Raw genomic sequence first — 12164 nt, 5'->3', positions numbered from 1 at the left:
CTTGAACCCACAAACCATGAGATCATGACCTGAGCCGAAGTTGTATGCTCAACTTACTGAGCCACCCAGGCTCCCCCAGCAAATACTTTATAAATGCTCATGGTGTATAAACCTCTGCTGTAAAGACTGAGGAAACATCAGCAAACGAAACAAGATTAATTCCCTGTTCTCACAGGCCTCAAATTTTAGGGGTTTGACGGATGAGGGGAGAAATAGACACTAAGTGTATAAATGAACAAAGGTTAGTTTCCACAATGGTAAGTTCTATTAAAAAACAAAACAAGGTGTTGAGGAGGAGGAATTCTACTCTGCTCTTCAAGATTCTTCCAGCTCTACTAAATTGACATGAAACAGATGAACAGGAGAAAATCAAACAAAAGTTTAATAACATGAGTACTTCCTATACACATGGGAAAGACCCAGGAAAACTAAGTAACTCACCAAAATGGCCAAAGCCATCACCTTAAATCCCATCTCCAGCTAAAGACAGAAGGGTTTGTGGTGGGGGAGACATTTCTAGAAGGTTACCAGGAAAAGTCCAGTAAACAAGGATAAGGGTAGTAGGTAGATTTAAATCCATTTCTTCTCCATTGATAACAGTTTCTAGAGATTTAGGGTCATCCCTCTTTTATGAATGGAGATTTCCCTTCTACATGTAAATATCTCTTACAAAAGGGTAATTTCTTTTTTTTTTTTTAATTAAGTTTATTTTTGAGAGAGGGAGAGAGAATATGCAAGTGAGGGAGGGGTGGAGAGAGAGAGAGAATCCCAAGCAGGCTCTGCACTGTTAACATCAGAGCCCGATGTGGGGCTGGAACCCATGAACTGTGAGATCATGACCTGAGCCAAAATCAAGAGTCAGATGCTTAAAGACTGAGCCCCCCAGGTGCCCGCCCCCCTCCCCCTTTTTTTAAAGAATAGTTTTCCAGCCCCACCCTCCTTCCTATAAAAAAAAACCTTCCCTTTAAACAGCTTTTCAGAGCTCCCCTCTGCTTGCTAGATGGTATTCTGCCCCATTCTGGAATCGTTTAAGGAAGCCGGCTAGATCTCCAAATTTATTCGGTCGAATTTTGTTCTTAACAGAATGAATGGAAATATAGAAGGATATCTACTAGTCTGTTAATGGTCCCTGTATAGGGTTAGAGAGGGGATTACTTCTTTTGCAATATGTATCTGCATATTGCTTTGTGTGTTACAGTGAGCATATGTTACTTCTATAATTTTGAATTTAATAAAGGACTGAGGAGCTGAAATGTAGACTTAGATTGGAAGCTCTTGCGGTCTTACATCTATAAAACTGGCCTCGTGATTCTTCATTATGTGGTAACAATGTTGCGGGGGAGGGGAATGCAATAGTAGCTGAGAAGCATTTGATAGGAAAGACGGAAGGATACAGCACGTGCACATTTCCTGATAAGGTACAGATGGCAATTGAGTTAATGTCACACACTTAAGCCGAGAAATAGTGATGCATGATTCTCTGCGATTTTCTCAGTTGTCTTCAAAGCTGCACTTCTAGCTCAGAATAAGTTAAACATTATTTGCTTGATTTCCTTAAGAAAAAAAAAAAAGTCCCTCTTCTTGCCACTCCCCCGAGTCTTCCTGAGTGACTCCTGCTACCTCCCGAGTTACCCCCTGCTCCCTGCAAACACTCACCCCAGTCTATGTTCTAAATCGAGGAAGAAGCATCGAGATGGAACAACGGAGTGCTCAGACGACAAACGGAGTCCGCACAGAGTCTGTCCCATGGTCAGCAGACATGTTTTTAAAAAAAGTAAGCAAAGCTCTCCCAGAGATTTCAGAGCTCCTCCTGCAGGCTTTGGCCCCCACTTTAGGCACCAAAGTTCTTAAAAAATCATTTTCACTTTTTCTACCAACGTTTTTCTTCACTGATCCTCTTGATTCTTTCATTTACTTTTTCCCACCGTATGGGGTAAATAGAATCCAGTGACACGGTCACCACACTGGTTTGGACAACCAAGTGGACAGGAAAGACGCCTGTGTCACAAAAGTGCAAAGGATGGCACCACCACTGCTTCCTGTCCTTTTTTTTTTTTTTTAATGTTTATTTATTTATTTTGAGGGAGGGGGCGCAGACAGAGAGGGAGAGAGAGAATCCCAAGCAGGCTCCACCCGGCTGTGAGCATAGAGCCTGATGTGGGGCTCGATCCCACAACTGTGAGCTTATGACCTGAGGTGAAATCCAGTGTGGGATGCTTAACCGACTGAGCCACACAGGAGCACCCCCCCCCCCCCTGCTCTTTCCAGAAGAGGCAAGAGTGGAAGAAGGGCTCATCTGCCTTTCCTACCTTCAAGACACCGAGAAAGACCTGATGGAATCAGGTAGACGAGTGCGGAGATCAGAGTAACCCTACACAAAGTTTGTAAACAGGCATTTTAATAATAGAAAATCAGACCAAGGAAGAATAACTAGGTATTATATGAAAACGTGACCACACGAAAGAGTTTGGGGAGAGAACAACTAAAACAGAGGGAGACGCCATCAGACAAACTCACAACAAAGGCAAGGCTGGGGAATAAGCTTGGTCAGGTTTCAGATGGGGGCTCAGTACCCTGGCACTCTTCTGCTCCCCATGGTGGTAACCACATCGCTTAGGTAGATGGGTGCTCTTGGAACTTTACTGTGTCTTCATTCTGAGTGCTGTATTGCTGCCTAAGGGGTGGCGACAGTGATGAATAGAAAAACAAGATGTGGTATATCCATACAATGGAACATCATTCCTCCATATAAGAAGTATTGATACATGCTACAACACAAAGGGAGCCTGAGGACCTTCTGCTCCACGAAAGAAGCCAGACGCAAAAAGCCACATATTGTCTGATTCCATTTCTATGAAATGTCCAGGACAGGTAAATCCATAGAGACAGAAAGCAGACGAATGGTTGCCAGGGCCTGAGGGTAGAGGGGAAATGGGAATTGTCAAATGGTATGGCAATTTGGGGGGGGGGGGGGGTAATGAAAATGTCCTGGAATTAGATCATTGTGAAGGTTGCACAACCTTACGGGTATACTAAAAAACACTGAGAGAACAAGCATGAGCAGGGGAGGGGCAGAGAGAGAGAGAGAGAATCAGAGAATCCCAAGCATGCTCCGTGCTGTCAGTGCAGAGCCTGACACAGGGCTCGAACTCACAAACCTGAGCCGAAATCCAGAGTGCGATGCCTAACTGACTGAGCCACCCAGGCGCCCCTGAACTGTACTTTTTTTCTTTTTTAAATATGGAAGCTTCAGGAATTTGTGTGTCTTCCTTGTGCCGGGGCCAGGCTAATCTTCTCTGTATCGTTCCCATTTTAGTATATGTGCCGCCCAAGCGAGCACTGAATTGTGCATTTAAATGGTGACTTTTACATGAATTATTTCTCAATTAAAAAATAAAGCCCACGTAATGTGTGTGAGCAGGCACAGGTGTGCATGTGAAGGAGAATGGATATATTCATCAGGTCATTGTGCAACACTTGTAACAAAAGAGAACCCTACATTGATAGCAGGGACTTGTGTCATATTCTGTGTTATTGTGACTGAACTCACGTGAGTTCACAGCGCGGCAAGTCCCAGATAGAAACTACATCAGGTTGAGTTGCCGCACAAAGTAAATTTATCTGCAGCACATACAGAGATCACCGGGAAAGGTTTCCAAAGCCGTGATTCCTCCAGCAAGGGTGGATGGGTTAGAAGGAACCCTCTTTAGGGTTAGAACGACTATTCAGATAAGGAAGCCTAGTCCTGGGATGTAGGGGCGGGCCTAAGGCTGCGCATGCGCCTTAAGGAAACAGGCCTATACATACTTTGCATATTGTGTAAACGAGGTTTGTGCTCCTTCTTGGGCGGAGATCTTAGTATTATAATGAGGTACAAGTAGTTGTCAGTCATTCTAGTGGTCGCTCTATCTGCGCAGGCGCCAGTCAGGGGTTTTGCTCACTCCGGTCTGGGTGGTCCGGGCCTGCTGGAGGTCGCTATCAGTGGAGGGGCAGTTTCAGTTCCACTTGACCTATATTAAGAGATAAGCTGGAGGGGCGCCTGGGTGGCTCAGTCGGTTAAGCGGCCGACTTCGGCTCGGGTCATGATCTCACGGTCCGTGAGTTCAAGCCCCGCATCGGGCTCTGTGCTTACAGCTCGGAGCCTGGAGCCTGTTTCGGATTCTGTGTCTCCTTCTCTCTGACCCTCCCCCATTCATGCTCTGTCTCTCTCTGTCTCAAAAATAAATAAACGTTGAAAAAAAAAATTAAAAAAAAAAAAAAAAGAGATAAGCTGGAAAGAAGAGCTGAAGGAAAAATGTGGGACAAAGGTCGGTGAGTACCGGCAGGTGGGCGGTGAAGGTCGGGTCTTGGGGTCTAGCTGGTGACCTTGTTGAAAATCAAGTGTCAGAAAAACGGAAAATTAATTGGCAAGTCATAAAGATGACATTAGAAATGCTCCAAGTAGGTAGACTGAACTAATCTCAATGAGAAATGATTGACAAGCTCAGATTCCCTTTCCAAAGTGTCTCATCGCATTTCTGGAGTTTGCAGATACCTTGAGCTCCCCAAACTTGCGTGGGTCTCCTTTTCAAAATCACTGAATTAAAACAGATTCCCTCATACCCAGCACTGGAAGTAAATGAGCTCTGAAAGTTAAGCGAATTGAAAAGCAACACTTCCTTAGCCAGCCCTCCTGGGATCTAGGCCTTGACTGGCAGCCCCACGTTCACCTGGCGCAAGCTCGGATATTCGTGTTCTGTGGGGTTTGACTTAACAGTGACACACTTGCCCAGTGCTCATTACACAGCCCACTTGAGACGTTGGTAAATTGCAGGTTAGGAGGAAAAAGCGGACTCATACGAGATACTTATTCTGCTTTTAAGTAGCAGTTACCAACCTCCAGATTCCAGAATCATTTCCTTCAGTTCCCCAAACTGCCAACCTAGCAAGATTAGGAGCCTTGGAAGAGAAAAGGAGTAGAGGAGGTGATGTGCATGTTAAACATTTCTTCTCACAGTTAATGAACTGCAGAGTTTCTATATCGAGTGGGCATGATGATCAAATACAAATATTTTTTAATTATTTTTATTTTATTATTATTATTTTTTTTACAGTGGAAGTCCTGTATATTGGACATCTGGCAAACAAGATCTTTCTCAATGCTTTCAGAGATCATGATTTGTAGTAACTGATAATTTTGCTGAGAGATGAATTTAAATTATTCGCACTTCAGAGTGGTAGGTTCTCTAGTGGTCTTCATTTGGGTAATAACTCTCATGAATTCATAATCTTCGTTATCTATGGAAAATACCTGTGGTGGTGATGGATGTGAAGAGAAAGTGAAAAGGCTTAAGGAAGTCCTAGTACTTGTGATTTGGAGGATTTCTATAGGCCTTTGGATGTATCCCTGATAGAAGCAACTGTCGCATCACAAACTTAGTACATAAGACACCGCGTACTTTGCTCACAAATTTGTAGGGTTTGGGCAGGGCATGGTAGGGCAGCTCATCTTGGCTCATGTGGCCTCAGCTGGGGTAGCTTGAGGGCTGGGGGCTGGGATCACCTGAAGCTCATTCGCCTCTGCCGGTTGACTGGTTGTCTGCTGGGACCTCAGCTGCAGCCACCTGCTGAAGCCCATACACGTGGCCTCTCCATGTGGCTTGGCCCTCTCACATCATGGCAGCTGTCTTCCAGAATGAGCATCCCCAGGGAAGGAGGCAGAATTGAAAGTATTTTTATGACTTAGCCTTCACCTTTATGACTTCCGCTTAACTCTATTGGTTGAAACAGTTTAAAAAAAAAAGTCCATCCATGTTCAAGGGGAAGAGGCATAGACTCCATTACTAAATGGAGAAGTATCAATATCACTTTGTAAGATGAGCGTGTGAGATGGAATATATGGGGGCGGACATCTTTTGAAAATACAACCTGCCGCATCAGCCCAAAACTACAAAAATTGAAACAACAGCGATTTATCATTTTTCACAGAGAGTCAACTTTCTGTGGTTGGCTGGGTGGTTCTTCTTCGGGTCTTGCTTGAATTCACAAGAGTGTGTTTTGGTGAGAGGTCAGCTGAGGGAGTGTGCTCAGCCGAGACGGCAGGGCTTCTGTCTCCCAGTTTTTCACAGCATGTCAGTCTCAGGGAGCGATCCACAAGGGCAAAGGCAGAGGCCGTGGGTCTTCTTGAGGTCTAGGCCCTGGACTCCCACGTCGTTTCTGCCACATTTTGTTGGCCAAGGCAAGATACAGGGTGAGCCCAAATTTAAGATGTGATGAAACAGTCTACCTCATGATGAGAAGAGCCGACGAATACCACGGCCATCTTTTTCAGTCAATACACATTGCCTTCTGGCCCCAATGATTGACTTTCTGTTCCCATGCAAAATAGGCTCACCTCTTCCCCCCAAAGTCTCATATCATTGTGGCATTAGGCTCTGGCTTGTAGTGAAAGATACCATCGTAAAATCATATTCAAGTGAGGATGAGGCTTCTTGGGTGTGGTTTTCAGGGTCTCCTCTAGTATGGTTCCTCTTGATTCAGAGACTTGTGAACTGAAAGAAGTTAACTGCCACCTCCCCTGTCCACTCCCACCCAACACACAAAGGTGAGACAGGGACAGGATAATCACCAAGGATACTTGCATTCTGAAAGGGGTGCAATGGGAAGTTATTGTTCATTGCAGATCTGAAATCCTGCCAGGTACACCTGCAACTTACTCTGGGGTCACAGGATATTCTTAGGGCCACTTAATGTCAAAAGTCTGAGCGCACTCTGTTTCTTGGAAGGCATTTTTTTCTTTCTTTTCAGGATTCTTAAGGAAATTTCAGTTCATTTTCTCAAGAATTCTTCCAGAATATGTCAAGATAGATGTCACACCCATTTTTTAAAATGATTCATATGTTGTAGGGAAAAAAATCCTTTTTAGCTCAGGGATGTTTTCTTCTATTATCTTCTTGGCTATTGTTCCTATACCTTTTTATTTATTTATTTTTAATGTTTGTTTATTTCTGAGAGACAGAGAGAGAGAGAGAGAGAGACAGAGAGAGAGAAAGACTGAGCACGAGCAGGGAAGGGAGAGAGGAAGACCTAGAATCTGAAGCAGCTTCCAGGCTCTGAGCTGTCAGCATAGAGCCTAATGCAGGGATCGAACCCACAGACTGTGAAATCATGACCTGAGCCGAAGTTGGACATTTGACTGACTGAGCCACCCAGGCACCCCGTTCCTATACTTTTTAAAAGGACTCTTTTATTGGAAAACCAACCAGTCAAATGTTGGTGCTCTGATTTTTACCTTCTATATTATTCATATTTAATCTATGTTCTTCTCCTCTGCTTTCTCAGAGAGCTTTTAGAATTTTTCTTTCATATTACTGATTTTTTTTTCAGTATTAATTCTATTCTTTAATGGCTCTCTATTTCCAGCAAGTCTTTATCCCAAACAGTAGGGAGGTTCTGCTGTACTCCAAAGAGAACGTATGTTGATGCCTAATGCATTATCACTCCAATTTAGTAGGCTTTCAAGAACGTGGCTAAAATGTATATGTGGGATTTTTGATATCTGAGGACATACCAGTGTTTTCTACATTCCCATTAAACTAGCAAAAACACAAAACTAGCAAAGACACAAAAGAATCCAACAACTCACCTCACTGAAAACCTCAAGGTATCCTCAAAGACAGAATTTGGGAAGACTTTTGCCAATAATCAAGAACAGCTGGGTGGATTTAGACAAGACCTCTCCAAGAAACGCTTGGAAAAAAGTGGGAAGATCAGTTTATCTTTTTCTTATTCTCTGTTTCATGACTAAAGACCAGGAGGTTAGTCACAGCTAATCTTGTTACAAGAAACAAAGACTCTAAAAGCAGCCCTTCAACTGTGTTGAAGAAAAACCATTCTTTTCTGTGGGACCTTCTGACCATCTGGCTTAGGCCTCTCCTGAAGATTCTTAGCATACCCCTCATGGCCTGGAGCGAGCCCTGGCACGCGAGGCCGAGTGACGGGCTTCTGACTGCCAGCTGTGATCAGAGCCGCAAGTGGTAATAGTACCAGGTTACTTTGTGTGATGTACCCCACCTGTCATTTCTGAAGCTTCCGTAAAGTCATGGCAAAATTTATAGCTTTCAGTTCTCTGCTGTGCAGAGTTAAGCACTAGGTGCTTATCCCGCGTATGGAAGGCGATAGGAAGGGGTAGAGAGTGTCCTCCTTCCCCAAGTCCCGACTGGACATGGTAGCTCTCCCATGTGGTAGGCATCATGAATCTTAGGAAGGTGACCAACACAGATGCAGCCGTGGGGGGACAGGAGGAGGAAACCGAACATGAGGAACCTATTCCTGGCCCTACGTGAGAAAGGACCTTCGGGAACTCTCAGAAAGAGCAAAAAACTCATGAGGAGAAATAATTTCCAGCTATACACCAAGGCCTAAAAGCCATGGCAATTTAGTCATTGAAGTAAATGTGACTTTAATCTGTAGTCAAAATTTAGTGAGGCCAGGATATTTGACTTACATATAAATGGTATTTCTAAAAGTGCCCAAGGCCAAAATCTTTTGTTGTCTGAAGTAAGACTTTTAGATATTCTTCCTTATTCCTTTAGTAAAATATTCCTTCATAAATAACGTAAAGGTAAACCAGCCCCTGCCTGAATGGAGAGTTCACGATTTCTAACTGTGAAGTTCCGGAACTAATGCAAAAAAACAGAGACAGAGAGAGCACGTGCAGGTAAACCTCAGGGAGCACAGCCCTGGAAATGTTAGGAATCGTTGGTGACGCTCTTCCTAAATCAATTTACAATAGTATGAGGAAAGTTACACCTTAGAATGTTTGCTTTATCTTTCTATTAATGTCACTTATTATATTGCATGTTTTATACTTTGTAGGTGTGATAAATAATATTTAGTATTGAGGTTACTGCATTGGACACATGGAGACAGGTCAGGTACTGACCAAATATATAAGCTTGGTCAAGTCTTTTGATGTCTCCTGGCCACAATTTTTTCAGCTGAAACAGCACGACAGGGTTTTGCATCAAAGACCCTTACCAGCTTTAATATTGTGTGGTTAAAATGGAAACTAAGACAAATAAATGTATGCTTTCAGAAAGATCAATTAGGTTGCTGAGTTCAAAGACACAAATCATATCTTAGATTCACATATTCCCTGGAAGCATATATACTTCCTTATACATAGCAGGTAATTAAGAAAATCTGTTTATGATATTTAAAATTTTTATGTGTTTGGTTTCTCAAATACATAGATAGACTGGGTTATTTAAAAGGCCCTTTCCAGCTCTATTATTCTACTAAAAACATAAATCAAGCCAAATAAATTGTGTAGTAGATCAATGAGATTTTCAATTCAAGGACAGAAGTCTTATCTTTGATCTATAAATTCCCTTCAAAGCCTCATATAATTCCTTCCATAGCAGGCACTCAAGCAAATCTCTCTAGATTATAGTTATTCATTTTGCTTTGTTTTTCAAGTAAATCTCCAACACTGTAATATGAATCACTTTCAAACCTCATTATTAATTATAATGTCTATTTCTAACTACCTAAATCTTATGAAGACAAGTACACAAATGGGAAATGGGTGAGAAAAATATTCTATCCCTTAATTGTCCTCAATGAGACTTACAGCTTTTCCATACTTTAGATTCCATGAGTAATAAAATTTAAAAGCCCAATACGAATCTAGGTTCATGTGCACTAACAGATGTCTCAGGTGTTCTGCCTTAAAATCAGAAAGACAAGAATTCAAGTCGCGAAGAGACTCCACGCATACATAACACAGCCTGTGGCACATGTTCCACTGTAGATTGAAAACTCATTGTTAACTTTGGGAAGCAACCCTGAAAAGGCAGATGGAATGGAAAGATGAGGTGACATTCTTTTTATAAACTTTAAAGTAGCACACATCACACAAAACACTTAAGAGTTTACGAGGGGGGAAAAAGGGCAGGGGAAAAGAAAATTCACACGCACCCTATATAAGCATGAAACTCTTAATGATACACATTAAATGGAAACACATGACTTTTGCTAATTCATTTGTACTTTATCCTTCTTTTTAATAGAAATTAAATTAGTCACTTAATGTACATAATGTAGTGTTTGTTTTCCAGTCTAGTTGCTTTTCAGCATTTTCTTTTGCGTCTCTTTGAATAACATGGGCAATGTTATTCATCATCAAGATGTGGTTTGATGAGTGAACAAAGTCAAACATCAACTATACTTAACAGAGGACAGAGGGGTCAGAGTTAATTTGTAGCTAACAACATGGAAAAAATAAAAAGAAGCACAGACCCACAATAATATCAACATGCATTATTAGTCAAGATTCAAAGTTAGCCCAACCCACACAGATTTCTTCTAAGCTGAGAGTACATATGGAAAGGGATGACTTTATCGAGTTCCATAGCCGTAGTAGTAAGGTTCATCAGGGCGGAATCCATAAGCTGTGGCAGGGCGTCCAAGAATGCCAACTGATTGGCCAAAGCCATCCATTCCAAGGCTGAAAAGAGAAAAGGGAATGATAAGTTATATTTTTCATCACACATCCACACGGGAGGCCGGGAACTTTACACCTCCAAGATTTTCTTCCTAGCAGCAGAAGTGATTAATGCGGCTATCATTAAGCATTTTTCTTCTTCATATATATATACATATATATGTGTGTGTGTGTATGTATGTGTATATATACACACACACACACACGTTATATATATAATATATATTTAATACTAATTTTACTGAATTAATATAGCCACAAAAATGTGCATAATAAATATTTCTAACAGTGTGTGTTAAAAATGTTGGAAACCTCTGTCATCAGGTAGTATTCAAAACAAAGAGGAGGACAGATCAGAAAAGTTTTCATAAATTACATTTATATATGGCTTTTATGCCAGAATATGAAAAGATTTTATGTGCTAGCAATTATCAGTATAGTACTGTTAGGGAACGACAACACTAAAACTTGTAAAATGAGTTTTGTTATTGATAATACAATTTTTTTCATATAGGATTGTTAATAATCATGCATGCATTTTGAGTTTTAGCAGTAAAACTCTCACTCAGGGTCAAATCATACCATAAGCCTATGACTAGAACAGGACAAGGAATTTTACAACATTTGAGTTAGTCAGATTTGATCTGCAAATCCTTCTCTGACTCCTCAAAAAAAAAAAAAAGTCATACATCTCTTTTGAATTACAACAAGATAATTATAAATTTTGTCAGTTTATTCTATGGAAATAATAGAAGCCTAAAGATGACCTTCGGCGTTATAATGACATTTGATACATGGATAAACTTTATTGCTTTAAAAATTATTCTTTCATCTATTAGTAAATTTAAAAGAAAATCTGTTCTCCAAGGCACTTTTTAAGGATCAGAGAATTATCCAACACTTAGCCAAATGACAAGGTCCTTATCTGGCCAGGCAAAGATGGCAGCTAGAACATGCTCATGCACAGCTCATGCAGTGAATGCTTCTGAGCTTATTTGCAATCAAAGGAAAACAATTTAGAATATAGAAACATGAACCTTGAAAAAAATAACACATTTAAATGATTTAAGATTATTTGAGGCATATACTAGATGGAAACATACTTTATCAGTGAAATCTCAGTATGATTAAAAAATGTACTCATGTAGGCACTACCTTCCTCTCAAAACTCAAAACGAGGTTAAGTTAAAACACAATAGAAGTAACAATTAAAATATTAAAGGTTTTAAATGATTTGTGTATGCGTGTACACATATGTGCATGTGTATACTGAGATAGGACTGAATAGTAAATATAAAAAACCTAACACATATAGGGCGTATTATTCATGTGAATCTACTGCTCAGGGAAATGGAATTTCTGAGGTTTAAGTTTTAGGTCAGCATTTGTAGTGAGTGATCCTGAAGGAAACAAACTTTTTGGGCTTCTTCTAAACATGTGTCTATGATTTTCCCAAAAATTGGTTGCAATTTTTAAGTCTGAGTTTTATTTTGAAATGGCAAAATAGAAGTACATCCTTCCTACCTTGGCCTCCTGGGAAGAAAGATTAGTTTTATGATGAAGGGAAACACTGCTCTAGAGGTAGCTTTAAAGATGTTACAGAAATTAATGCAGTCCATGAACACAGATACACCTGCATCAGTTTAAAATTAGAGGAAAAGTCGGCCGCTGACATTTT

At 41.0% G+C, this 12164-nt stretch overlaps 1 protein-coding gene and 1 non-coding gene across 4 annotated transcripts in view; both read right to left on the bottom strand.

Moving 5' to 3' along the window:
* Positions 1-3233: 3233 nt before the first annotated feature.
* LOC128778964 (U6 spliceosomal RNA) lies at positions 3234-3340 on the bottom strand. The gene has a single exon (XR_008424817.1). It is a non-coding gene; the product is annotated as a U6 spliceosomal RNA (small nuclear RNA).
* Positions 3341-10012: 6672 nt separating this feature from the next.
* KIFAP3 (kinesin associated protein 3) overlaps positions 10013-12164 on the bottom strand; it is a 169472-nt gene continuing 167320 nt past the window's right edge. For 2 of the 3 annotated variants that reach the window (XM_019424467.2, XM_019424478.2), the window contains one exon: positions 10013-10489. In XM_019424467.2, the coding sequence (XP_019280012.2) occupies positions 10381-10489 (109 nt within the window). In that variant the 3' untranslated portion in view covers positions 10013-10380. The remainder of the gene's footprint in view (positions 10490-12164) is intronic. The other variant, XM_053909306.1, reaches the window with a different exon arrangement.

The sequence above is a fragment of the Panthera pardus genome, unplaced genomic scaffold (genome assembly GCF_024362965.1).
Source record: "Panthera pardus isolate Hobbes unplaced genomic scaffold, ASM2436296v1 HiC_scaffold_21, whole genome shotgun sequence".
Taxonomy (NCBI): domain Eukaryota; kingdom Metazoa; phylum Chordata; class Mammalia; order Carnivora; family Felidae; genus Panthera; species Panthera pardus.
Note: the sequence above shows the minus strand (reverse complement) of the source record. Positions and strands in the feature narration are given on the sequence as shown.